General features: G+C 44.4%; 1 protein-coding gene and 1 long non-coding RNA gene across 3 annotated transcripts in view; both read left to right on the top strand.

Annotated features, from left to right (window-relative positions):
* The first annotated feature begins 1,652 nt into the window (after nt 1-1,652).
* LOC117423413 (RNA-binding protein 38-like) lies at nt 1,653-11,570 on the top strand. 2 transcript variants are annotated; one of them, XM_058990812.1, is made up of 5 exons: nt 1,653-2,239; nt 4,987-5,110; nt 5,361-5,415; nt 8,198-8,232; nt 10,088-10,202. In XM_058990812.1, exons 1-4 carry the CDS (start codon nt 2,033-2,035, stop codon nt 8,229-8,231), a joined length of 420 nt encoding a protein of 139 aa, XP_058846795.1. In that variant the 5' UTR covers nt 1,653-2,032; the 3' UTR covers nt 8,232; nt 10,088-10,202. The 2 variants fall into 2 exon arrangements, with proteins under 2 accessions (XP_058846795.1, XP_033895040.3); XM_034039149.3 differs by lacking the exon at nt 8,198-8,232 and having other exon boundaries at nt 10,088-11,570.
* A 4,864-nt stretch (nt 11,571-16,434) lies between these two features.
* Nucleotides 16,435-27,628, top strand: part of LOC131698575 (uncharacterized) — a 15,850-nt gene continuing 4,656 nt past the window's right edge. The window contains exons 1-2 of the long non-coding RNA XR_009307637.1: nt 16,435-17,072; nt 27,271-27,425. This is a non-coding gene — a long non-coding RNA (uncharacterized LOC131698575). The remainder of the gene's footprint in view (nt 17,073-27,270; nt 27,426-27,628) is intronic.

Raw genomic sequence — 27,628 nt, 5'->3', positions numbered from 1 at the left:
GAACCAACTGGAGTTTATTGAGGTCATTATAACACTATGTAACTGACGGGTGGGACTGCATGGAGGTCTGTAGTTATTTCCGATACTCAACAAACGCGGGTCCCTGTATTATTTAAATGAATTAGATTTGGGTTCTGGGTCCTAAAATGCTGATAGCCTTCCCTCTGATTTAAAGCTTCTGTACACTAAATGGAATTCTTTCTAACCTTGGGCAGTACTCATAAAGCATTAGCGTGCTGGCAAATGCTTTGCAGATTTATATTCGTTACCCTGCACTGCTTCGGGAATATGTAAGCAAGATCTTGAAGACGAGGTGCATCTAAGCTCAAGCGACTCCCTTAAAAAAAAAACATTTGAGATTCTTTCTGGTTCACTGACTCCTTGACGTGCTTCCTGCTATTGTTTGTGTGTGCAACATTGGAGAGTTATAAATAATCCCAGTGCCCTGCTACTGGTCACACTCCACTGCGGAGCAAGACAACCTGCAGCCTTCTCCTTTCCAGTGTGTGACTGAACACCTGCTGCATCCATACCTGTGTTATTAACACACACACAGGTCACTGGCTAAGCACAGTACTGCGGTCATGAATGATCTCTCCCTGGACAATAACCAACTGTTACAACTGTTAATTAAAACTGCAAAAAGGCTGTTGACCTGACAAGTCAACAGCTCCTCAGGCATGCAAATCTGGGATACAATGCACTGCAGCATCCTTTACAGGATTGGTACCACTTCAATAGCTCAGCTATTAAACTTTGTTTGCATTGCAGCATCCTTTTCTGAAAACCATTCTGGGCACTGCACCTTACATTATCACTGTGAGTTCAGCAATAACGTCCTAGCAGGGCGGCACTGGGCAGTGGAACTGTAGAATGAGCATCATTGTGGTGATGGGCCTGAGTTTAGTTCACAAGCTACAGTAAGTCAGATGATCCTGTCACAGGAAGCAAAACTCAAAGATCTCGTTTGTGAAAACGCTAGTTCTCAGATTCCTCAGTTTATATAGAATGTGTTGTGCTCCTCAACGAATTATAGAAGATCATGGTATATATATATATATATATATATATATATATATATATATATATATATATATATATATATATATATAAGCAGCTGAATGATGCAATTAAAGAAATACAATGCAGATGTGGCCACACGTGGTGGAAGCGGTAGGTTAAGGACCGGGATGAGTGGTCGAAGAGGTGGAAAATACTGTGTACTGTATCATTGCTTGCAAATCACAAAAACATATATGCGAGTTTCTGAGGTGGGCTTCTTGTTTGCTCAAGATAAATATAATTTCTTTACATTCCAATGTTTAAGCTGTTAAATGAATTCGTTGAGAAGAAATGCATTTAATTGTATTGAAATAAACCCGGGTTAGGCACCAGCAATAAAATAAACACATACGCACAAGCTACATACATTCTCTTTGTATTACCCTACAAAGTAAACGTTTAGTTATTAAAAAAAAAAAAAAGATTTGATTCTAAAGACAAAAGCAGGTGCAAGACGAGGCGATGGGGGTGGGGTATAGATGACGTCAGTGCCGGGCTACGAGGGGAGGCGTGTCCTATGCCGGTTTTACGACTCGACCATTGGATTCCAAACAGAGGGGGCGTGGTTGACGCGGACCTTGTATAAAAGCCTTTCCGTCAGCTTGAGCAAACGGCAGATCAGCCACATGCAAAGAATATCGATCAAAAAAAAGAAAAGGAAAAAAATAACAGTATTAGAAGTGTAAGCTTTACCCCCAAAAAAATATCCGAATGGAATAAACAATCACATTATTGACAAATTGGGGGGAAAAGAAAGAGAGAGAGAGAGAGAGAGAGAGAGAGAGAGAGACATTATCTACCTCGTCAATCTTAAATCGTTTTTTTGTTTTTTTTTTAAACAAAATAGATATATATATTTTTAAGAAAACTATTTAAAAACGTAAACTTTCTACTATTGTATTGTACGCATCGGTGTTATTATTATTATTATTATTATTATTATTATTATTATTATTATTATTATTATTTAATGATTTTGCATCGATCCTTGATTTGCTCTCCAGAAGCTATGCATACGGTTCAAAAGGACACTACTTTCACAAAGATATTTGTTGGTGGGTTGCCGTACCATACCACGGACTCTTCCCTGAGAAAATACTTCCAGGTTTTTGGAGACATCGAAGAAGCGGTCGTCATTACAGACAGACAGACCTCCAAGTCTAGAGGCTATGGCTTTGTAAGTATAAGTCTTATTTGTTTGTATATGTTCTACTATTAAACTATACCAGTTGTTAAAAGGTGAACAGGCTTTTGGGGCACCAGTTCACCCACCCATATAGATCTCACCATTTAAGATTGTTTTTATTAATTTATTATTATTATTATTATTATTATTATTATTATTCTACATAAATTAATATTGCTTGATCATATTTGGTCTTTGTAATATTCTGGAAGTAGCGTACTTGGCATGCAAGTTAAGAAAAATAAGTACACACACTATAGTTAAAGTTTTATATATATATATATATATATATATATATATATATATATATATATATATATAAAGAGCGGCTCAGTCTGATTTGTAGCCGAGCTATACGTGTTCGGCTCACTCCACGCAATACAAACAATACGCCTCTAGCTTTCTTTGTGTTGCTAACTGTTAGGACTCCTCTTAGTACTGTAAGAACTGTACGCTCTTTTTAAAAAGTGCGACACCAGTTTAGTTTGCAGGCTACACTTACCATTGAAAACTAGTCGAGAGGACTTTCTTAGGAGAGCAGTGTCACAATGTGACCAGCGTACTGATAAAACCATGCCCAAATGAATACCCGTCCTACTAGCCATTTGTTTCTCTGAAGCGGCTTGCTTTGTTCAGTTCTCGATGGAGTTAGTTAGTCGACCTGGTTTTATAACACCGCATTTAGCGAAAGGAGAGCTCAGTCCCCGGACCCAGTCAACACAGACCCCGGTAAGGTAGTCGGGGTATACAGAATAGCAAAGTAATGTCACTCTGTAACTCCACGCCAAAGTTAAACCCGACTGGAGGGCAAGCCTTTTTTGTAAAAAAAAAAAAAAAAAAAAAAAATTAAAGAATACAGTACAAGTCGATGTAGAGTGAAGAAATGATTCAGTTTCCTTCCTTTGCAGGACTAGGAGTTCTTGCTGGTTTAACGGACCCCCCCCCCCCCCCCGCGGTTTTAGCTCAGTGTCACTATATTTCGAGATTAGGAGCATACTTTTAAAACCAAGATGAAACTAAATCCCTATCACTAGCGCAGGCACTGTTAACTACGCACAAGGGCCCACCAGAAGGGGTCTGTATGGGCAGGCGGTCTTGTGGATTTATCAAACTGGTCACTACAAACAGGTCTGGTCTGTATTATAGTATTGACATTATTGGCTGGTGCAGCAGGTGACCAGAAGCTGTAATGAAGGACTTTTGCTTTTGTCTGTTGGTGTCCAGTGTGTTTGGCTGTGGAATGTAAACACTGGAACTCAGTGACGTGTTGTCCGCTGCACACAAGCAGTATTAAAGAAAGACTCCCTTCTGTTTGCTGCCTGTGACTGGAGGGCTCTGATGAACTGTACAAGACCATGCATACTGCTCTTCTTCAGTGTACTGTACACAGCACTGTAGGAATAGTATGTGTGTGTTTTTAGTGCCAATGAAGACACTCCTTCAAAGGAAGGGGAAGCTAGCTACTGTGTTGTAGCTTTGAATTGTTGTGCTGCTGTGAAAGGGAAGGGGTGGGTGCACAGACGACGGCAACTCCAACATGGGGATCAGCTGGAATCTCTGTCAACCTGATTTTGGGGCAAATTTTGGGCAACTCTTTGGTTTTAACACCTGTTAACTTTTTTTACAGAACTGAAACTTGATTAAATTCAAGGTCTCAAGCACTTTTCAAGTTCTGTTTTTCATTTTGCTACATTACTGTGGGAGTAAAAAAAAATAGAAATCCTTTGTTTTACCCCAATTTCTGATTAAGTATTTATTTAGCTGTTTCTCCAGTCTCCAGGATCTAGCAGCGGTTTGCCCTTGATGGACATGCATGTGGTACAGAATAGAGGCTTGTGCTTGCTGGAGGAGCTGAGAACCCTTTCTGTTATCGGACTGGTTGAAACCAGCTGAACAGCATGCCACTCCTACTGGTCCTGCATGGATGTTTTGGTTGCTATACAACATTAATTCAGTTACAGATAATTTTTTTTTACATTCAAATATAATCTTGCATGAATGAAGCGGTATAGGCTAGTGACTGACACTGACTCACTGTGTGACGATAGAGGACACTCACTAACCAAAACCCCCTTGTGACCAAGTTGATGCATTACTGCTTTTGATGATGTCAACAGCCTTTGCATTGCAGTCAAAGCTTAGCCAACCTGGCCCGTTAGCTGGGCTATGCTGAAATATTCTACTGCTCGGCTTAAAACTCATTCAAGATGTTTTTGAGCCCACCCCTGCACTATCACAATTTCAAGCTTGTAGACTTTACGTTTTCGGATGTTCAGGGTTTGCCAGCAACTGGTTTTGAGTTTAAAAGTCACACGGGCAACCAAAAACAGGCATTTACTACAATGCATGAGCTAATTTTCAAATCTGATTGTAAAGCATGATAAATGAGGTGCTGAAGCACAAGTGAAAAGCTTAGTAAGGCGAATCAAACAGAGGGAAAGCACACAGTTAAACGTGGAAGGCAATAGCAGTCTTGTTTCCTTCCCTGCTGGATTTGAAAGGCACTACTCCTACATCAGTGAGTTGATTTATCAGACGTTCAGATATATCCGTTTTCTCAATCTTGTTTTTTTTGTGAAAGGTTAGACTGCAGTTTTCTACACAAGCATGGGAAGCAGGGGGTTTCCAGCTTTTCTGTAGCAGATTTGTTTCCTGCCAGTGGTGTAGAACTGGTTCCTGAATGCATGCAATGTGTTGGAAGGGGAGGAGCAATCGTTTCTCTTGTGTCCTGCTCGTAGGTGACCATGGCGGAGCGGAGCGCTGCAGAGATGGCCTGCAAAGACCCCAATCCCATCATCGATGGCAGGAAGGCCAACGTGAACCTGGCTTACCTGGGAGCCAAACCCCGCAGCATGCAGACAGGTGAGACCCCCGGGCAGTGCCTGTTACTAAATCAGTCATGTAGTGTATATTAAACACACTGTGACACAAGGCTCTCAATGATCTGCCTGTACAGAGGACAGGACCTGACATCACACAGGCCTGTTCCTGGCATACCGAGAGCAGCTGAACATCGCAGACAGGCTGACTGCGCCTCCCCCAAGGGTAGTTATTCCCCAGCCCTCTACTCTGCAGTAATGTGTTTTTTTTTTTCTATCTTCTCCCCACTCAGGTTTTACTCTTGGTGTTCAGCAGATTCACCCAGCCCTAATCCAGCGGCAGTATGGGTAAGTGAGGGGGTGGCTGCGGCTGGAAACGTTTTTTTTTTTTCTGAACATAACAACCACAGCAACAGGTAGTTACTCAGGAAAGCCCTCGGTCACAATGGAAACAGTGACGCCCAGGGCACAGTAGGGCTTCATCTACGCTCCAGTAAAAGCATTTGTTCAGCAGAACCAAGTATAGAAAAACCTTCATATCCAATTCCCAATACCCTGGACCAACCAGCAGCCCCACGCTGTCTGCTCATGTTAATCAAGCTGCCAACTGCATCCCCAGCAGCCTCGCTTTATCTGATTCACCACGCCGGAGTCCCCCTGCCAGATCTGTTGAACAGGAAACGGACTTCGCTCTCACTGCAGGATAATGGAGCAGCCTGGCAACATGCAAAGAGCAGGGCCGCCCATCCCTTCCACTGCGTGTCAGCCTTTTAAAAGAAGAGTGACAGGCTTCAAATGGACATGTCTGTCAAACACTTTGTGTAGATGCATGCCCTACAATTGAGTTTTTATTTCTTCATAGAACATTAGAGAAGTGTTGGGGGCTCTACTGAAACTCATTCTGGTGGGATCCCAGGGATCCCTTCCTCGGGAACCTGTGTGTTTTTATTTTAGGGCTGTGGGAGTAGGGAACCTTCGCCTCTCCAAGACCGCTTTGTTGTACCAACCATGCCCTTCATTAACCTGTTAAACACCTGACCAGGTTCTGTGTAACTGCTTCATTATTTAATTCTACCCATTGAACCCGTAGTGGTCTGGCTACCTAGACCTGCCTTTTGTAAATCAGAGAGTAGCTTAGCTGGGATCTGAGCTGCTTCGATGTCCTTTGATCCGATCGTTCTGCGCTGCTGTTGAAGTGGAGGAGGCGGGGTTAGGGTTATTAAAAGTAATCTGAGAGAGTGGGAGCGGTTCAGAGCAGAGCTGGGAAAGCCCAAGACACTTGTTAGTCTAGTTCTGGTAGACCAGTGATTAAAATGGGCGATGCAGAAATAGAGTGGGGGGTGAGGGGGTGGGTTTGTTGAAATCCTTTCTGTAACGTGAACACGTTTGTTTAGTTTTATCCAGATTTCAGTGTTTAAAGTTCTGGGTGGATTATATCGAGTGTTGTGGCAACATGCATGAATGATTCTCCCGCTTCTCTCTTTATGTGCGGCATGGCTGTGCTGTGATGAATTGTTACCCCTGCCCGTGACTCTCTCTGCTAGACTGGCTGCAGCATGCTGGGTGTCGTATCAGCCCTGTCAGTGACTCTCTCTCTCTCAATATGTCATGCTGTGGAGTTATCTCAAGCTCCGCAGCTGTGTTGCGTGCACTTGTAGTAAAATCTGCTGCAGCATCAATAAAAACATACAGGTAAACACCTGCAGATTGTGAGATAAGGCTTCTTCTCTCTTCCGTCAATAGTAGATGACCTTGTGGGTTGAATGGTCTGGAGATGCAGGAAGGGCAGAGTTTGGGGGTCTCTGTTCAGTGTGCATGGGTCCTGCTTTGAAATCATAATGAGTTAGTGATCGGAATGTGCTGGATATTGAAAGTGTCTCGCGCGAGGAGCACAGATAACTCCTCTTCCTTAATGGTACAGACTGGTGCCCTGGTTGTCTCCATTCTGGGGTGGGGGAAGGCAGTGTCTGGCAGCTCTGTTGGGTTTGCAGGAAGTTCTGAGCTGCCCAATTTCAGTGATAAAGGAAGGGGCTTTGCAACATTACAGTTTCACAGCGGTCCAGGATATTAAATTGTGTAACGACTGTACAGCAGTTGACTGAGCGAGGAGTTAATACTCGCAGGCTTGCACACAGAGTTCCACCTGCAAGCCCAGACCCCCACTCCTATATTTAACAACTAGCCAGCCAACTAGTTTCAGTACAGTCCCTGGTGTGTGAACTGTAGTTGTTTTTAGTGCTTTCAGTGTTAGTTAAGTTTCACTGTGTTACCATCTGACTACGAATTGTTATACTGTTGAAAAGGATATTAAAATTCATAGGGATGGGTTAAGAGAAGCAAAACGTTCTCCTTCTTTCCCGATTTGAATCACCCCCAGGCTATTCCAGGACTCTGTTTCAGGGCTGCGGAGTACGGTCCCATCCTGTCCTTCCTGTAAATGCTCATGTCCGAGGAGGGCCTGCTTAGCTCTGGTTGAGGGAGGTGGGCAGGATGCGTGCTGTTGAGCAACAAAGACTCCTGTTATGGTTTTAAACAGAAACAGTCCTGAGCAGAGAGCTTCCCAGTGTTTATGGGTAATCACAGGAGCGAACCGTTCCAGCCCCTTCCCTCTGAACTGGAGGGGGAGGGAAGATTTAGCAGTGTGCTGAACTCTGGATGCTGCTGCTGCTCCATGTCAGTGTTATATCTTTACTAAATATCTCTTGTTGTTGCAACCCAGATATGACAAGAACCTCTGTGTGAAACCACACAAACTCAAAATAATGCACAGACTCACTCTCTAGATAACACCCTGGAGTTGAGTTGAGTTCTCTCTAAAAAAATGAAGTCAAATATTTACTATAGATACAGTTTAATCTTATAAAGCCATATTGCATATTTAAATTAGGGTGTAGACAAAACAAATCTTTCCCCAAATATCTCACATTATGTGAACTGCAAAGAAAATACCTCTTTGGATGCAAAAGTAACTGATAGTGGAGATTTTACTGTGTCAGTATCTTTCATTGTGACGATTCTGAACACAGCAACCAGGACCCGATCCCTATCAAGCCCTTTAGCACAGTAATATGCTGGTGGACCCACAAGAGTTCTGTCTCCTAACATCCTTCTTTCTGGTGCTTTGGGGCAGCGAGGACAGGTCTGCAGGGAAGGACGATGGTTAAGGTAACGCCAGAGTCTCAGACTGAGGAACACAGCCCCTGCTCCCTGGGCTCCGGCACTGGGTTCGACAAGAGTGCTGTGGAGTGTGCCTTGTGTTTTTATGTGTGTGTGTATTTTGTGTTTCTTCAAATGTGTTTGATTTTAATCTCTAGGAAACGGTCTTTTTATAGCATGGCTTGTGGTGACCTCGATGATTCTGGGTTTAAAGTGTGATAATCACTTGTTTTGTGTGTGAGTGGGGAGTGGGCGCGCTGCACACTGTGTGACGAGCACCCTCACTTACCAGTTTGTCTGCTGTGACTTCTACCCTAGAAGTGTGCCGATACCCGTACTCATAATTGCCTTTTAGAAGTATTTATCGGCAGATCTGAAATAAGTCAGATTGGAAACTAATTTTCCTCTCGATTGAAGCGCTGACATTTTCACTACTGTACCGAACTGACAGTAATTTACAGCTTTGGAATAACAGTGAAAAAGTCAGTGTCCCAGAGGAGAGGAAAATTCGCGTCCAATCTGCTTTCAAAGCTGTTAATTGCCTTTAATTGGTAGTCGATTTGTAAAGGTGAGGGAAGGATGGCTTTTCTTGTTGGAAATCGACACATTAATGAATGGATTTATTTAATATATGCAGATTGAAATACTTCATTAAGAGTACCACTATCAGCACACCCCTGTTCTACACTGTGTTCCAGACAGAAACATCCAGGCATATTGGCTTTCTGAAAAGTCTGTTTCAAGTCTGCTCTGCTCACTGAAGCATCACAACACCTGTTTATTTTGTAACAAGTTCAGAGGCTTCCCATGTAACCCTACAAGGTACAAGGCACATGTATGTCCCTCAAATAGTCACGTTAACTTTCTTACTCTTGCAATGAGGTGCAAGAAACAGGCTAGATCTGGTCATCCACATTGTCAGTTTTCTCGTCGTGATGCTTGAGTCACTCTCTCAAATGTATCTTCAGACGAAACAGTTTGAACTGCTCAATTCCTTATATATATAAACTGAAATTCAGTTTTATAATTGAACTCAAACACAAGTACTGGGAGCTTTTGAAGCTGTTTTTTTAGATTATATTGCAGACAGCAGCAGCCTGTTTTTTGTCATTAACCCCTAGTGAAACCGGTACGCACCGTTGGGCAGTGCAGAGTTGAAACGAGTCATTGTTTACAATTGCTTGTCTAACACCCCCACCTCGTTGCCCGCCCCCCTCCCATTTATTCTGTGCTTTGAAAGCTAACAAGTTGCATTTGGCCCTGTATAATTTTGTTCATGCATTATTTGCTTTTTTGATATTCTGCTGTGTGTGTGTTGCTTTGTTACTGGTATTGTTTGATCTCTGCACAAAAGGAAAGAACAGCACATTTAATTCTTCTGTTTTCTGGCTTTACTGATTGCCATTCCCTATAGCCTTCACTGGAGACAGGCAGGGGAGGCCACAATGCCAGCTCTTTGCTCCAAGGCTAAAGATAAAAATAACTGTGTTCTAGATTAGAAGGCCGTACACTGCAGTCTAGCCAGCAACACCTCTTTGGAAGTGCTAATCCTGTAGCTGTTCACATATCAGTTCTGTGACCGCACTGCTAAGAACAGTACCTTGCACGATGTTGCAACTCTCTCTGTCTGCAGTGCAACACACAGGCCTGCTTTCGCAATTGTTTCTGCAGTGTGGCACGTAACCGTTCACTAACCGCCTGATCCTCCAGCGTGCTGCCGATTGCCCAGACTTCACCTCTAAATCAAGCGGGCTGTATCGTGGAGCTCAATGAGCCGTCCGTCGGAGAGCCCTCCAGTCCCCAGGTTAGTGCAGCTTCTGCTCCCCCTGTGTAACTTCTTGTGTGTCCTGTTGTTCCTCCCCAGGCTGGCTCAACAGTACATGTACCCGCAAGCCTTCGTCCAGCCCAGCCTGATGATCCCCAGCCAGCTGTCCTCCGTCAGCTCCCCCTACGCCGACTACAATGCCATCTGCGCCCAGTACGCCTCGGCCGCCTTCGAGCAGTACCCCTACGCAGCCTCGCCGGGGTTCCTGGGATACAGCTACCCCCCCACCGTCGCCGCCGCAGCAGCTAGTGCCATGCAGCAGCCCCTCTCCACAGCCGCCCACACCCCCGCCGCTGCCTTCGTGCAGTACCCCTCCCAGCAGGTCCAGCCCGACCGCCTGCAGTAGATTGGGCTTGGGGGTGAGTCAGTGGGGGGGACAAGGGCGGCACAATCACACCAGGGGAGGGAACTTATTGCACTATAATAAAGAGGACTGCTGGCGAGCGGAAGGATACAGGATTGCATCAAGGGCTTCCATTCCACTTCCCTCCCCTTGTTTGCAAGAAGAAGATTGTTGTTGAAACCAACAAACTGTAATCGGCATGACCAAGGATTAGCTGGGGATGCGGTGCTCTGACAGTGGAAAAAGAGGTCAGATTCCGTTTGGAAAGGTGGGGATGGGATGGGACGGGACTAGAAAGAAATACGAAGATCTTGATCAATTGTATCACCTGTTAATCGTCCGCTACCATTTTACCTTCGCTGCGTTTGGAGGAAGTCTGAGGTACTACAGAACACACAGGCTTGAAATTGGCACCCTCTGTTCTACAGAAAGAGGAAATTCAAACCAAGCAGCAGGAGTACTTTGAAGACCGCTGGCTGTTGTTGATTCTGAATGTGTTAGAGCTCGTCACTGGAGCTGTCAACACCACAAGCCAATTTAAAAAACAAAATGTAGATAGGATTCTCTTTCTTTCTTTCTTTCTTTCTTTCTTTCTTTCTTTCTTTCTTTCTCTCCACACACAGATTAAATTATGATAAGTAGATTCACAAGATGATTTCAATATGCAATTAAGGGGGGAATGGGGGGGTGGGGTTGGTGAAAATAAATATTTCTGAAGTAGTCTCTGGAAGTATGGATTATTAGAACTGTTCTAAAATTCTTAAATGATGCTTTTTTCTTTCTTTTTTTTTTTTTTTTTAAATACAAACTAATTTTTCATACGTCCAAAGTACACTTGTTTTATTTTAACTTCTTTTTTTTTTTTTTTATAGCTGCAGCTTTAAGATACATCTACAGTATTCATGTCAAGATATTTAAGAAAAGAAAATAGCTGAAAAAGTTACAAACTATTATTTTTTTTATTTTTTTTTGATGATCAAACTTCTTTCTAAACTTGAATAAAGACAATAATTTCACACACACCAGGGGGAAGGAGTTTACAAAGAAGCAGCTGTTAGCTGACACGAAGATTTGATTACTGTTATTTATAAACGTTGGAGCCATCAAAACGGGCAAATTGTTTAAAAATAAATAAATAAATAAATAATTAAAAAAAATAAATTGTAAATATGAAATGTCCGAAGCTGTTGTGTGTTTTTGCAGTAATGTTTCAGTGTGACTTCTCTTCTATATATTACAGCAGTAGCACTCTTTCACCTGTAGGCACTGAAGTTTTCTTTGGGTGTTGCAGCCTCTAGGACAGGGCTTCCCAACCCTGGTCCTGGAGACCGCGTCTGTCTTCTGGTTTTCATTCCGTCTGAGCTCTCAGTTAATTAACTGAACCCTTAATTGAACTAATAATTTACTTAATTAGACCTTTTTAATAGTTCTCAGCTCTTAAACAGTTGCAGATTTCAAGTTAGCTATAACATTTTATAAGTAATTTGAACTCTGAAACTTTTTAGGAACTGAGAACTGTTAAAAAGATCTAATTAAGCAAATGATGAGTTCAGTGAAGGGTTTAGGTAAGTAACTGAGAGCTCAGTGGAATGAAAACTAGAACACCCAGGGGGTCCCCAGGACCAGGGTTGGGAAGCCCAGCTCTAAGGGACTGGAGGAACTTCGCAGTGCGCACGTTGTCTGTCGGGTTGGCCCTCTGTTAAAAGTGCTTGGTAATGCAATCAATGGAAGCTGCATCGTACTTCAGTCCTGCTTTTGCCTGGAGAATATCCTTTAGTTCCTGCACGTTACCTGGACGTACCTGAGGCTTTGTTTAGTTACATAGTAAAGCATGTTCAGATGCATCATCTTGTTTGAACTGTAATAGCGAGGTATAGGCAGCTTGGTTACCCTGCTTACAAAACAACAGAACTGACAGGTACATCCAACTGAAGAAAACGAGATGCCCTGTGCATCCATAGAGCGTGTGCTGAGGGGATGCCTGCTTTGGTATGCTTGCTGCTCGGATCTGACTACAGCCCCTATAGCACTTGAATCATCGCTTCTCCCCTCTGTACCCCCTGGCTGTGACTGCACAGTGCTTTCACAGCATGCTTGTGCAGATTACATCCCAGCCTGCTAGCCCTCACCATACCATATCAATTCCACTTGTATAGCCTGCTCCATGTACAGCGCACTCCTGATGAGACAGGGCAGAGAACTCCAGAGTGGGAGAGAACAGCCACTGCAAGCCCTGCCAGCACAACTCTCCTAACCCGAGCCCTTTCTGAATACACTCCAGTGCTCCCATGTGTTAGCTGTGTCATTAATAACATGCTGTCTCTGTCCTGAAGTCTTCCTACCAACCCACTTCTCAAGTCTAACACAAATGAGAGCCGATGTTAGCCTTGGGAGGATTCCTAGCACTGTCTGTTGTGCTCTTTTCTTTGACTTAATTTCTCTGTTTATGGATGAAAATTGGCAAAGATATATGCTAATATATTCCTGCCTGGAGGCCTTAATGTACAAACTAAGAGCTTAGAGTGCCTCTAATCTGATCAAAGCACCCAAACATCTTACATTAATGTGTCTTTAAACATTTTAATGGACTATAACTGGAATATATTAAGGGGGAAAAGACGTTTCATATACATTGTAAAAAAAAAAAAACACTTGGAGAACTTACTGTCCTGCAGCATTAAAACATTATGATTTTTGCTTCACCAATAATCGTAAATATTATATGAAAGCCATGTGAGGCTTCTTTAGGCAGCTGAGTTCAGATTGCTTGGTGTTTTTAAGCTGCGTGCCTGGGTGTAGGAAGCAGGTTGTTATCGTGCACTGTCCTGGGCACATGGTGGTCCTGATTAGGAGATGGGTGACCGATGGAGCTGCAGACACTGGAGGTGGGGGGGATGGTGAGCCTGGTGGGGACTAAATATTGACATGCGTTGGTTTCCCGACTCCTCCCGACGGCTCTGCCTTGATGCCCAGCTGGCTCACCTATCCTCCCATGTTCCAGGAGTTCTTGCAAATATACCCTATGTGCTGGGGTTCAGCCCCTGAGAGATAGACTCACATTGCCAGTGCAATGTGAGTCACTGATTCTATTCACCAATTACACAACCCTTTGAACAAAGGAGTGATGTCTTTGCAAAGTATCCAAAACATTGGGGACGGCTGGACCAATTAAAACCCTCAACTCTGCTGCTGGAGTCGGGGGAATCAGGAATCATGGTTCTTTTTGTAAGTCGCCCTGGATAAGGGCGTCTGCTAAGAAATGTAATAATAATAATAATAACGATGTATTCAGATATAGTTAGATTAGTTTTATAAACGGGTCTGTCTCTACAGACTACCTAATGTTATTTCCCCATATAAGTGCGACTGCATTGAAGCCAACCTAGTAACACACATGCATGCATTTCAAATCATTAGTTACTCCTTTATGACTAATTATCTGTGTCTATCTCCATGGGGTGTACCAGTAAATATTAATACTGTACGTGACTGCCATTTGTGATCATTGCATCTCACAGAGAGAGGCTCTGTCCCCATGCTGGGGTGAGGAAATGTGTCTGTTGTGCGTTGGCGAAGCTGGCTGCTTCGCTGGTTGCTGGCTGTCTCTTTAATGAGTGCCGAGCGGCAGGGATGTCTGGAGCAGAGCTCAGCCAGCAGCCCCCGTTGATATGCAAGGTCTTCTTGGGCTGGGAGGTGCTTTCTGCTGAGTCAGCAATATGCTCCTTAATCATTAGTCTTCTGAAAGCGTCCGGACGAATTCTAAATTATAATCATGTAACATGCTGTCAGCTTCCCTTCCAAAAAAATAACTGCTGCAGTCAGATTGCGCACTGTAATCTCCTCTACTGGTCTGAACAATATTCTTTTAATTCAATTGTTGCTGTGCAGTTGAATAGCTAGCCAATTTTCTATTTTCTGTTTGTACAATTTACTGCATGCTCATTGTGGTGTTTAACTTGATGTTCTTCATGTAATTTTAGCGGGATGCAGTAGTCTGAACGATGACTCTAATGCACTGTTAAAGCTGCAGAGGGAGGCTGGTAGATGATTGAATGTGACAGAAGCAGGGAGTGGATTCCAAGGTGAGGTAGCAGGCAGCAGCAGTGGGAATCAGGGCGTTAATACTGTTCCCTGGAGCTGCTCCTCAGATGTCCCCCCTTTCCGAGCTCCTCTCTCTGTCTCTGCCCCCCTCTCTCACCCTGCCTCAGCCCCTCCCTCGCTGTCTCTGCAGCACGTGTCCTCAAGCCACCATCAGCCAGCGCTGAGAGATTGGGCCCTCCTGGTCATAAAGCAGAACGCAGCTCCTATTTTATAAGGGCTCTGACTGATACCTTAATGCTGCCCAGTACTGTTTCTACAGGCTTGTATTGTCAGTGTCTCTCTGGAGAGGAACACAAACCCATGGAACAATGGAAATACTTATCAGAACCACATCACAGCAGTCTACCATTAAGGAATTCTAAAAAGATGCTAGAGAACAGAGCCCATAGTTAAATACAGTGTGTATTTTTAGGGCAGATTGAAGCAACTAATTTTGAGAAAGGCATGCTGAGTTGTGATAAACAGCTTCCCTCCTTCGCACCAGCCCTCTGCAATTAAAAACACTTCAGCTACCCCCAACCCTCCCTTGATCGCAACAGAAAAACAAGCTGCGTCTCACTCCCCTGGTCCCTACGCCCCCATGTCTCTGTGGGGGGGGGGGGGGGGGGGGGCGGTCCTTGGGGTAGAGTCAGTGCCAGATTCCCTTATCTAGTCTATGCATTCACACATCTCCCCAACCCCACCCCTCTCTGTTATCTCCTCCTTCATTCCCTCATGTGACAACCACACCTCTGTGGTGTAGCAGTGAAAGGTGCATGACAGTGTATGTGTGTGTAGTGCAGTGGTATTTTCTAGTGTGTTGCTTCTTTGACTTCAGCTTCTTCTTCAACACCAGCCAGAGCCTTGAAGTAATGAGATCTCACGCAGCAGCAATGCGGTTCACAAACGCAGCCTGTTTATTAATAGAAAACAACATCAAAACTCACTTCTCCAGGCTGTTAAAAGAAGCAGTTTGGTGAATGACTCACTTGTGTCCTGTAGCTGCACATTCTACTGGTGAGGGCAACTGCTGGAGTGACAGAGCATGCCTCTCCCTGCAGATCTATATGTTATATTTGAATTCCCTCAAGGCAACATACTGCATGCTGACTGATCAGCAGTGTATGAATTCCAGGTGCAACATGAATCATTTTCTGCTTTACAGTTGTTTACGATTAGATACAAGCTGGTTTGAAGGCACGGCACGGGCTGGGCCGCTGCCAAGAGGTGCTTTGCATAAAAAAAAGAGAAAGGGCTTCTGGGCTTGAACTTCCCCTTCGGATATGAGGCACCCACCTTATGCAAAGTGGATTTGGCGTCACCCAGACTGTCAAAAAAAATAGATGTATTTGTAAGCAAAACACACATGCATCGACCTGCGTTAACTGAACCACTAACTAGCAGCCTGCAGGGATGTTAATTAGCCCCTGGGTGATACATCTGCTCACTGTTTCTTTTCTTTCTAGCGAGGGGTAAATCTGTCACAGTCCCTCCACAAGCTGTGTGAACACCAGAGCCGAAACCACCCTTCAAGTAGGATCCCAAGCCAAGATTGACAACTTGCGCTTTCCTGACTGCATGACTTGCCCTGTATAGTCCTTTAAGAACATTAACCCTGAAGCCTATCTCAGTGTGCTGTTTTAGTGCTGGAGTTGCCGCTGTGTGATGTGTAAACACTGGCGTGGGGTGGAGACTCCCTCCCCTGCCTGCTGGCTGGAGGCTTAGCCAGTTCTGGCCCAGTCCAGGTTTGGATTGGAAATGGCAGTGCTGAGCGGAGCTGACGGGTAAGCACAGGGGAGTCAGCGTGGATGGGGAACATGGCAAGCAAACACATACACAGCATATTGCAATGTGTCATGGATCTCCTCCAAGCGACTGACATCAGCGTAAGACCCACACTGCCCTCTAGAACACACAGCTTGCTCTTCAGTTGAACGACAAGGTGGTCGTCTTTCAGCCGTGAGGTTGACACAGCCTGAAGAAAGAAAGAAAATCACTGATCCAGAACAGGCCCGGAAGAGCTAGCTAAGGTCAAGCAGAACCATCATGCCCTTTCCTGGACAGCAAAGACATGCATCTCCATGGCAACAAGCTAGGCCATGACAACCAACTCCAGCAGTCTTTACTTGTGTTTTTCTACGCGCTTTGTTTTTGTTTTCGGTGTGTGTGCTATCTGCTCAGTTGTTTTTTGTTTCCATGTTGTATATAGACTACTCTATGCCTGTCCTGCATTTACTATCTTAGTCCATAAACACCAGCCCTGCCCTTAGCCATGCTTGTATTGTAAATAATAACTCTGAATTCATTCAGAATGAGATCTCTGTTGTGCCATCAACACTGCTCCAGGTTTTATTATTGTGATGAAGGAATCCACCTGGCCAGTTGTCAGCCCACTGACATTCTCCCCTTTCAGTTGGTGCAAGTTGACCTCTTGTGCATGCAGTTCAAACAAGATACAGTCTCAGGCACGCAATGGACTGGGAAACATGGAATACATAATGGAATTAATTCAGGCTTGCTGCAAATCTACTGATCCTGGGCCAAACACTTTAACCATCCCAGCATTGTATACTACACCGAGCAATGCTGAGCCTCGATCTGGTAACTGGTAAACTGATTGATTGATGGATGGATTGATTGATAGACTAAGCCCATCAACCTGTAAACCTAGTTTGCTTTGCAGAGTCTCTTATTGTTCTTTTTCTAAAAGTAATTTGTTTAAAAGAGAAAGAAAGAAAGATAAATAAAAGTGCAAGGGAAATGAGAGCGCTGCTGTTTGCGTGAGGCATGTAGTGTCATGTTGAAGAAGGGGCAGACCTGCCTCTGTGTGTACAGGTGCATTGTATTAGACTCCAGGTTGCTTATTAAATGACTGTGACATTTACCTTTCTGCAAAACAATGACCTGCTTCTGTGACTCAGGCTTATCACACTGCGGTCAGCCAGAGAGTCGTCTCATGTTCTGTTTGCTGAGGACCAAGGGAACGCAATGGTGTAGCTATTATTCCCATTTATTAACATCCAAGGCATAATAATAATAATAATAATAATAATAATAATAATAATAATAATAATAATAATAATAATAATAATACAGCAGTCATCTCTAAGATGAAATGTGGCAGTTTTGGTGTCCCAGCTATTCTTGCAGTGCTCGTATATTAATAATAGGACAATAACAGAATGCATTGAAGATTGGGTATATAGGGATCGGGGTGATGTAAGCTTCCCTATGGGAGTGCCTCCCCTGCAGTGTGCAGCTCCTTACCTCACCTCACCTGGTGCCTTTGTTGTCTGTTTGCTGAGCCCCGCTTCCCTCCCCTCTCGCCCTCGCTCCCCTGGGGTGTCTTTGTCTGGCCTGCCTGCCTGCGTTTACCCTGGGTGGGGAGCACAAAGACTGTCTGAGTCCCAGTTTGGGGACAAATACACAAATACCATACAAAACTAGACTCATTTTAGCCGCTTTCTTTCCTCTGTTAAAGGCCGCTCTTTTGTTTTGCTTGTAGCTTCTGGCTTGTTTAACTAACAGTTTCCTTGTGCAGTGTGCTCGCTGTCACAGTTCAAGTATTTTGTCATGCAACGCTCAGCGCAGTCCAGTGCTAATGCTCAGCTCTGATTCCAAGGCCACTTCAGTGACTCTATAGGAGTCTATTTTGAATTGCAGGAGGGCCGGGGTCTGTTTATTTTATCGGTCCGCTGCCTGTCTCTGAGAGAGACTGCTTGCATTCCCCAGCTCTCGGACGGGGACAGATAGAGATACGAAGGGAAAAAGTAAAAATAAAAAACCTATGCCACGTCTCCTGATTATTACAAACCTGGATGCAATTCCCCTTTGGAGAGCAAAATACATCTTGTATCTGTCAGACATCTCCAATATATCCAATTCATTTGCACGTTGTGCTGAATGCTCCTGGAGGATCCACATAGAGAATGATATTTTAATTGTTCCACTTGGGGACCGACTTGAAATTTTGCACTGAAAATGTCTTTGAGTTCTGGATCAAGTTCAATAGCTGGGCTGGAGCTGTGATTCAAGGTAGGTTTAGTTGTATGGGTAGGTGCTCCTGGAAGAGAGGATATTTCTGCAGCATTTGGCTTCAAATAATGCGTCAATGTGCAATTCATATACCATTTTCCTTATAAAGGTTTCCCACAGTAAAAGCATAGCAAAGAGTAATCAAGCACAGTGAAAGCATTGTAAAGCATTGGTAAGCACTGTAAAGACTGGTAAAGTATATTAAAACATGGTAAACTATGGTAAACTATGGTAAATGCATAGTATAACCATGGGGAAAAGCATTGGCAAACTTCAAAAGTACTGTGCAGAAATACCAGAGTAAACTTTTATAAGAGGTACTGCAAGTATTACACAGTATTCTGACTTCTTCCTTAAACTCAAAATGAAACAGCATGATTACGGAGTTCTTTGTGAGATTGTAGTTCTGCTGACTGACAGGCCTTCATTAAAGGGTTAACTCCAACATGCACTGCAGGGGAGGTTCAACATTAAACCCTGTGCAATTAGACCAAGAGATAGCGAGTGTTAGCGATGAGAACGCCATCTACTGTAGAGAGCACCTTATAGGAATCCCACAGTTTGGCTTTAAGACAATAAAGGCCTGAGAGGTTTGACAGGCTCACAGTAACAGAACAAGAGATAGGAGCTTATCTAGTCATTGCCTTTAATCCGTCACAAATGACACGCGGCATCGTGAGCAGTTAGCTGGCATTTTACTGTTGGGGGACCCTATGAAGAAATCTATTAGCAGCCCACAGAAACCTGTATGCTACTGTGCAGCACAGCCCTCATTTACAGGGCAATAGATACCTGGCTAAATACGTAACATTCAAATGCAGCGTTTGGTTTTTAGAGGTTAGAGGTGACCACAGCTAATTCTGCCCCAGTGATTAGATAAAAAGCTTTCTGAGTGTGGCTGTCCTGCTGGGAGTCTGGCTCAGAGCAGACAGGTCCTGCTCAGTGTTACACCCTGCTGCTATTCCAGTGCTCAGTCCTTCTTGCTAATCTTTTTTGAACGCTCCGAAGTTTAAAAATACAAATAGCACAGAGGTGTGCTTACAAGTGTAGCAAGCCTTTGATCAGCAACCCCAGCTTGTTCATTTACGGAGCGTTCACTTGAGTTTCTCATTAGGTGTTTTTCTCTGATGGTTTTAAGAAAAGGAGCTCCATTCTTTAGCACGTTATTGAGAGTATCGGAAGTTGGAGGTACATTGAGGTGGGTACCTACATGCACGCTGTACTGCACGTCACAGTTACATTGGGATATCTCTAGAGAACTTTACAATGAGACTTGGTCATTCTGTAGCCTGTTATTGAGAGGATCACCGTCTGGGGGTATATAATGTGCCTGTCTGTAAGGGATGGAGAATTGGCTGCTTGATTGTTTTACTCTTAAACAAGCACAAACAGTATTTGATTAAGTACCTAAACAAATCAATCTCTTTGACAATGCGGATGTCTGTATATAAACCCTGCAGGGGGTCCTGCTTGCAAGCTTCTGGAAGAGGGGAGTCTCTTACTGGCAGGTTTCAGTTCTCCAATCAGGCGGAAACGAGACGTGAGTGTGACAGGAGCCCCCTCGCTGCTCTGCATGAACACCCTGGGCTGGGGTCTGCGCGTTCACAACACCGGCAGCAATGAGGGGTACAGATCATTACAGGCTTCACCCCAGCGCTCCCACTGAGGCTCACCTGCACAAACAGTGCGTGCGATAGCCGAGAGGCACCATGGGGCTATTCTTAATAAACGCTTATCAAAGATATAAGGTGTGTGTGCTAAGGTTTTCAAATCCTTACTTCTGCCATTGTCACTGCTCCCCTTGTCATTGCATGCTACCCTGCCCATCACAGCTCAGTATCCTAACCTAACCTGGATGCAGCTGAGTTATGGGTGCTGTGGCATGTCCTAACTCTTGTGGGTTCAAGCTGCACCACTGAATTTAATTTAATTGTGATTTTGTTTCTAAGGACTTTCCTGACTTTTGTGGAAAAGGTCCTAACTCAGTAAAGTGCAGGACATGTAAAAGCTACCATCAACATGGAGCAATGAAGAATGAATCACAACGGACTGAGGGAGTGGAGTATTTGGTGATACAGTAAGCATGGTCAATAAATCATAAACAGTTAAACAGCCCCTATAAAGTTCAGAGGCTTTTAAATGCTACTCAGTTGTGTTGTGTTTCTATAGCTGCAGCCCAGCCCAGGGTGCACTGTGTGTTCTGCCTGCTCCCGCGCTGCCTGTCTGAACACACCAAACTAACAGCGGCCACAGAACCCACACGCACTCACACATTTACTGCAGGCAACGCACTTTGATCCCTGACTTACCCGCGAGGCTGCTGCAGCATCTGATTACATGAGAGCTTTCTCAACGCAGGTCTGACAGCAACAGCCAGCCAGCAATGGGCTTGAACTGCTCTGCTCTGCAAAGAAAGGGTAACAGGTGTTAATGACTCTCTTTAACGACTCTGAACACACTCATTGCAGAGGCAATAGCCTGGCTGGCTTGATACAGTAAATCCTGAGTGATCCCAATGCTCCCCAATGCGCCCCAAGCACAGCTGCTGTTTAACTGAGAAATGTGGCATGACATTGGGACAAATAACCACAGAGGTTAGATTGTACTTTAACTGCACTATGGCAGTGCAGATTATGGCAATGCAGAGCAGTTACAATGGTTAATCAGTTCAGTTCAGACGAGTGTCTACCTCTCATAAGAGTCATGTAAATAAACAGCAGTTACAGAACCAATAAGCTCTTGGCCACTTCATTCTGCTGTTGTGGGAAACCCAGTTGCTGCAGAACAGTGAAACCAGACAGGTGTAGAAACCAAATGCTGGACAAAAAGAGAGCAGGACTCGGGTCATACCAGCGTCTAATACAGGATGAAGGCTGGACGCAAACCGGCAGCCATGCACATCATAAACACATGTCTTAACTGCCATGCAAAAGAGCCAGGCCCGTCTGCAGGTGTGCTTATAACCTTTTAAGCAAGCTGCAAGCAAGCTTGTGTGTGCGAGTCAGTGGGGTACAGGGTTAGCTGTGATTTCTAACAGCGATGCCCCTGTCCCATGATGATTCAATCGAGGGGTGTGTGGCACTCCAGGCTGCAGGTGGCACGCCAGGTTGCGGGTGGCACACCAGGCTGCGGGCAGCATCTTCATTTTACAGCTTGTCATTAGAGGTGTAACAAAGATTGTATGCATACGCTCATACAGCGGCATCTTGATAAGCAGAGTGCAGCTCTACTGGCCCCTGTCTAATCTAAGTGATTACAGTATGGAGGTTCCTGTGTGTTCTATCCAGCGGGGCCTCTCTCCTTGAGCGGGAGTCCTTACTATGATATGATAACCAGTCAATGGCAATGACGTTTGCAAGACTCAGGGATAAACGCGGGGTCGTTACTGTAATTGTTTTATTTCTATTTTAGATTTGCATTTCTTTTTTTATTACGCAGGCTAGCCAAGCCCAAAATACAACACCTTGTTTCCAAAGACAAATTAATCCAGCCCCCACTGAATAAAACTTCTCCATGGTTTTCACACACACACACGCACACACACACACGCACACACACACACACACACACGCACACACGCACACACACACACACACACACACACACACACACACACACACACACACACACCCTACCCTTCTACAGAAGTAGGAATAAGGAGTAGTGCAGACTCTACAGCAGTTTAGCATACTGTTTGTTTTGAAAATGTTGGCATGGCAAGCATATTAAGAATAGTAATGGTAGCCGCTCTGATCCCCTCCATAGGCATGTCCAATGACTGTGTGCCTGAGTGTGTGTGTGTGTGTGTGTGTGTGTGTGTCTGTATGCACATACCGTTCTTATCAGCATTGCTTTGATTGCTGCCCCTCTACAAGCACGGCCTCCCAATTGCTTTGACCTTTACTCCCCAACATTCTGAGCGACACAAACAGGTTCCCAGCAGGCTATGCTGCTCAGCCAGGGTGTCACCGCAGCACTGTGAGTGAAGAAACCCCTGGGCTAACCTCTGAATCAGGCAATATTTCATGTTAATAGCTGTAATTAGACTGGAAATACAAGTTATACAGTAATGTATGGAAGTGGAATTACAGGTTACCACTGTGTACGAAAAGGGAGAGTTAGGGGCTCTGTTTTACAAGGACATACAGAAGGGTACAGATTGAGGGAGAGTTAGGGGCTCTGTTTTACAAGGACATACAGGAGGGTACAGATTGAGGGAGAGTTAGGGGCTCTGTTTTACAAGGACATACAGGAGGGTACAGATTGAGGGAGAGTTAGGGGCTTGTTACAGTCAATGGTATAGGGGTACAGATTGAGGGAGGGGCTCTGTATTAAGGGTGTTTTGTAATGGTGGTTGCTGCTGTGTTTACTGAAACAATGCAATTATGAATTAAATCTGAAATCACGTGACACATTTTGCTTTGACAAGAATAGTAATGATGTAGCGTCGTCACGTGATTTGGTTTTGGAATACTGAGGGGTCTTTGCAGCTGCAGTGTTTTTCCATGCCAGTACATGATCATACACTGTGTATTGTTTCTTACACTGCTATCTGATCAGATACTAACTCCCCAGTGCTAACATCTGCATGTGGCTTACGGCATTGTGCTCCAAGTTTACACTGGAGCTATTAATGTTATCAGGTGCTGTAGTAACACTAACTGCAGAACAGCACTAACCTGCTCCACTGCCCGCCCATACATACATACATGCACGCACGCACGCACACATGCACGCACGCACGCACGCACGCACGCACGCACGCACGCAGGCACGCAGACACAAAATTCTGATTGAAGGCTCCCGTTCGGACGCAGTGCTCCTTGATTGCCCAGTTGCAGTCTGCACCCCTTTCAAACTCAGCACTACCACAGAAAGGCCCCTGCCCTATGTGTCAGCAGGCTCTGGTGATTCAGCAGGGGGCTGGGAGATGTGTGACAGGGAGTGGGCTGTGTGATTAGACCTTGCTGTTTGTCGCTGTCTGTCTCCCCCTCAGCAGAGGTGTTTGCTGTGACACCCTCATCCTCCCTCCTGGAGCTCCAGAGACAAGAGCTCAACAGGAAATCTCAGATTTATTTTTAAGAACCTTATATAAAGCTGTGTGGATTTCACAAGGAACAAAGCGGCCAGCAGTCATCTCATCCCTCTTATTACACCTTTTTTAGGATTCATCTAGCATGGCCACATATGTAGAGCCACCTTCTCTACAACCAGAGGGCAATTACCAGAGCACTAACTAGTCCCCAAACAGACTGCAGTGTTGTAAGGGGAGGAGTGTAAGAGAAACAATGAGATTGCCCTGAAAAAGAGGTGAATTAAAAATGCAATGAGTTAACCTGAAGCGAAATAAAGAGAAAAAAAAGAACAAAAAACATTCGCACCATAACAGAACATAAAAGCAACTACATTTGCATCTCCCTGAAAATCCCCAGCTTCAGGACAATAACTCCAACTGCCAGGCAAATTGCAGGCAAATGAATTCTCGTCTGGGGGTGTGAGGTGGAGGAGGAGTGGGATCAGGAAAGATAAAAGAACAAATGGGTAAGAAAAAAGGAAAAGGCGAATAGAGATTTAAAAAAACAAAAAGATTACAAATTAAAAGAGATTAAAAAAAGTTAGGGCAGCAAAGGAAGGAGAAATAATGTCTCGTTTTGGTTCAAGAAATGCATGAAACCAAATGCATCTGAAATCCCTTTAGTCTTCTACAACCAACCGCCGTCTACAGAGCAGACCTGTGGCCAATTACAATCATAAACAACTTAAAAAAATCTAGTTTATTCTAAATAACCAGCAATAATCACAGGTACTGTACAAATACAGAAACATACTACGGAAGCTTCTGGGAAGATTGTAAATTTGCTTAATAAAAAACAACTTAAAAAAATTAATAATTTTTTCGATGTGATTTGCATAACAACATTTCTGCAGCCATTGCTGTTTCCTGTTCACCTTTTTGTGTAAATTCAGCGAGGAGTGCTTCTATTAAAGATCTTCAATGCTCCGGTGTAAGAGAAAAAAAGACAACCAGAAAGGATGCCTTCAAACAACACAGCAGAGTTTAACCCTTTAGGATCAGGACCAGGCATTAATGGGTCAGATTTCACACACCCAGGATTTTGCTGGAAGGCTTTATTCAAAATCAAGCAGTATTTTTTGTTTGAAGAGGGTGGATTTGTGAAGAAGATTTGAATGGGAGAAAAACAAACAAACAATATATCTGTTTCGGCACAAAAATAATGTTACTAAATGATCTGGGCACTGGGCTGCCTGCACTGAAATATGTATCAGCTTGCTGTTGATGATCATAATCTGACAAAAGCAGAGCAATCTGGTTACCAGGAGATAACTGAGCCGAGCTGCGCAGCATCAACGGTCACTGCAGAGACTTTACAAAGTGAGGAGCGCGGTGTATTCTTCCATTACTCCCCAGTAAAGAGGTTTTATAAGCTATTGCACCTGTCCATAAAGCCCCAGTTAAACCGGCTTGAAATGTCTCAATCAGTAAACTGGTCTTTCAGAAAAATGCAACCCCATTTGAAAGTGGTACACTGTAAAAGAATGCTAAAGTGTAGTAAACTATGTTTATGCCCAACGAATACATGATCAGTTTGTATAGTAAAAGCATATGTTACTAGGCAGAATATAGGGTGCGTATGCATTTAAAAGAATTACCATGGGAATATATGCATTTAAAAGAATGTGTTTGTTCATGGGAAAAGCCTCCTCACTCCTCACCCTCCTATCCCCCTTCCCCACCTCCTTTCACCTCCAGCTGTCTCCCCCACGTTCCAGTGCAGGACAGTAATGTGCAGCCTCTTGCCTCCCTGCTTCAGTGATTAGCCTGCTTTGTCTTTCTGTCTCCAGTAGTCTTTGTGTGCCAGCTCTGTAATTACAGCGTTTAAAAAAAACAATGGAGACACAGGAGGGACAGAAGGAGAGAAAGAGGAGAGGGAGTGGGGGAGTGGGGGAGGGAGGGAGGGAGGGGGGGTAATTCAGGTCATTAACTTTCACCAACCGGGGGCTGCCTTGAGCAGAGTGCAGTTATAAAGCGATCTTCATATTGTGTACAGGTGATCTACCGTGTGCTGTAATTAAGGACTTTACAAGCATGGGCACCCAGGAGATTACAACCAGGATTCAGTTTAATTCAGGCTTGCGTGTAAATGTATATATCAGAAGCACATGGTGATAGATGTTGAAATACTGGCTCCCTCAGACAACACCCTGGATTAACATGCTTTTAAACCAGCTTCCTGACAGCCAAGCAGGCTGATGCTCTCGTTAGCAGGAGAGAGAGGAGAGAGGGCCCTGCTGGGGCGAGAAGGAGAAACCAGAGAGAACGGAACAAAAACAGGGTCAGAAAGAGAAGGAGAGGATGTGGAGCGCCAGGTGCCATTTCCTTTGGACGTCTGCCTTTTTGAATAACGGCGTTAAGATGCTTTGACATGGCAAATATGTAAAGTATAGTGGTCACTGTGTGTGCGTGTGAGAGAGAGAGAGAGAGAGAGAGAGAGAGAGAGAGAGAGAGAGAGAGAGAGAGAGAGAGAGAGAGAGAGAGAGAGAGAGAGAGAAGAGAGAGAGAGGAGAGAGAGAGAGAGAGAGAGGAGAGAGAGAGAGAGAGAGAGAGAGGGGGGGGGGGGGGGGGGGAGGAGGGGGGTGGGGGGGGGGGGGGGTGGGGGGGGGGGGGGGGGGGGGTTACAATGCTCCATTCTCTTTGTTCTGCCTGAGGAACTGAGCGTGCCCAGACTTGCCAGTGACCTCCTAGAGTGCACTGGGGCAGGAAGCAGGCTGTTGTTGCGCAAGTCTGCTACTCACTTCCTCCAGAATGAGGTCTGGGTGAACCCAACATCCTCGCGCAGTCCCGTCCCAGCCTGTCACTCTACCAGGACCCCAAATGCACCGCCAGAATGAACAGGGTCTGAAGTAGTGCCCACCTTGCATACAGACAAGCAAAGCAGCTATCACTTCAATACTGGGAGGCGTTGGTGTCTGTTATCTGCCACTCCTCTGTAGCTGCTGCTCTGTGTTTCAGTTTTTCACATGAGCCGCCCTATACAGAGGCAGAAAAACAGACAGGCCATGCACATTGCAGAGACTGTCAATCAATAAGAATATGAGGAACTCTGTATGTTTCTTCAGTGACACAATCTTCGCGTTAACGTGCAGTATGGGATGTACGGTTTAACTTCATTCTGTTAGTCCACTGCTGCCCCCCAGTGGTCATTTATGAAACTGAAGGGCTGCTGTCTAATGCCTTTACACTATGCTGTTTCAGTTAACTTGAAAAAGAAATGATGGAAGATTGTGAATTCATAGATATAAGAATTATATATAATTATATAAGTATTATAAAAACAGTTATGTGGGCCTAAATTCAACCAGTCCCATAGTTTTTCACATTTAGTAGAACATTGGTCTCTGATTTGCAGGGTAGTCGGTTAATGACTCAGTTTCAAAAATAATGTTTAATTTACCGTATAGACCTGTAAGGTTTGGCTTTGAATTCAGTTCAAGTCACAAATGAAACTAAACTGAGATTCATGACTTATCCCAGGTCCCCCCCTTTCTGTCATCTCCTCCTCCTCCCTCCACAGGGCAGGTCTTCTCCTTCTCCATCTGTGGAAACACAACCAACATTCAGGCGTCCGCATGCCTCAGCATTACCAGCAGCCACTCGGGCGCTGGTGACCAAAGCAGGACAATAACCGTGATCTATTGTGTAAGTCAAGTGAGCTCTATTAACACTATCCTCTTGTTTGTGCAGAAGTGGACCTGGAAGGAGACAGATTGAGAAAGGGGTCTCAAGATTCAGAGAAGCTGCCCCTTTACAGGAAGGACAGCCGTTATGATCAAGGACTGATGGAGGACCGTGAAAAGACTTAAGATGGCTTAAAGTTGTAGTTTAAAGTCTGAAAAAATGTAAGTTCTATAAATAATGTTTGTGCGTTTGTATCTGTGTGTATGTGCTACAGTTGGCATTGTGTGTGTGTCTGTGTGCTGTATCGGTGTGTCTGTGCTGCAGTTGGTATTGTGTGTGTGTATCTGTGTGACTGTGCTGCAGTTCGTATTGTGTGTGTATCTGTGCACTGCAGTTGGTAATATGTGTGTGTGTGTGTGTGTGT

This window comes from Acipenser ruthenus, chromosome 18 (assembly GCF_902713425.1).
Source record: "Acipenser ruthenus chromosome 18, fAciRut3.2 maternal haplotype, whole genome shotgun sequence".
NCBI lineage: Eukaryota > Metazoa > Chordata > Actinopteri > Acipenseriformes > Acipenseridae > Acipenser > Acipenser ruthenus.
The sequence above is the reverse complement of the archived record's forward strand: the minus strand, read 5'-3'. Positions and strand labels throughout refer to the sequence as shown.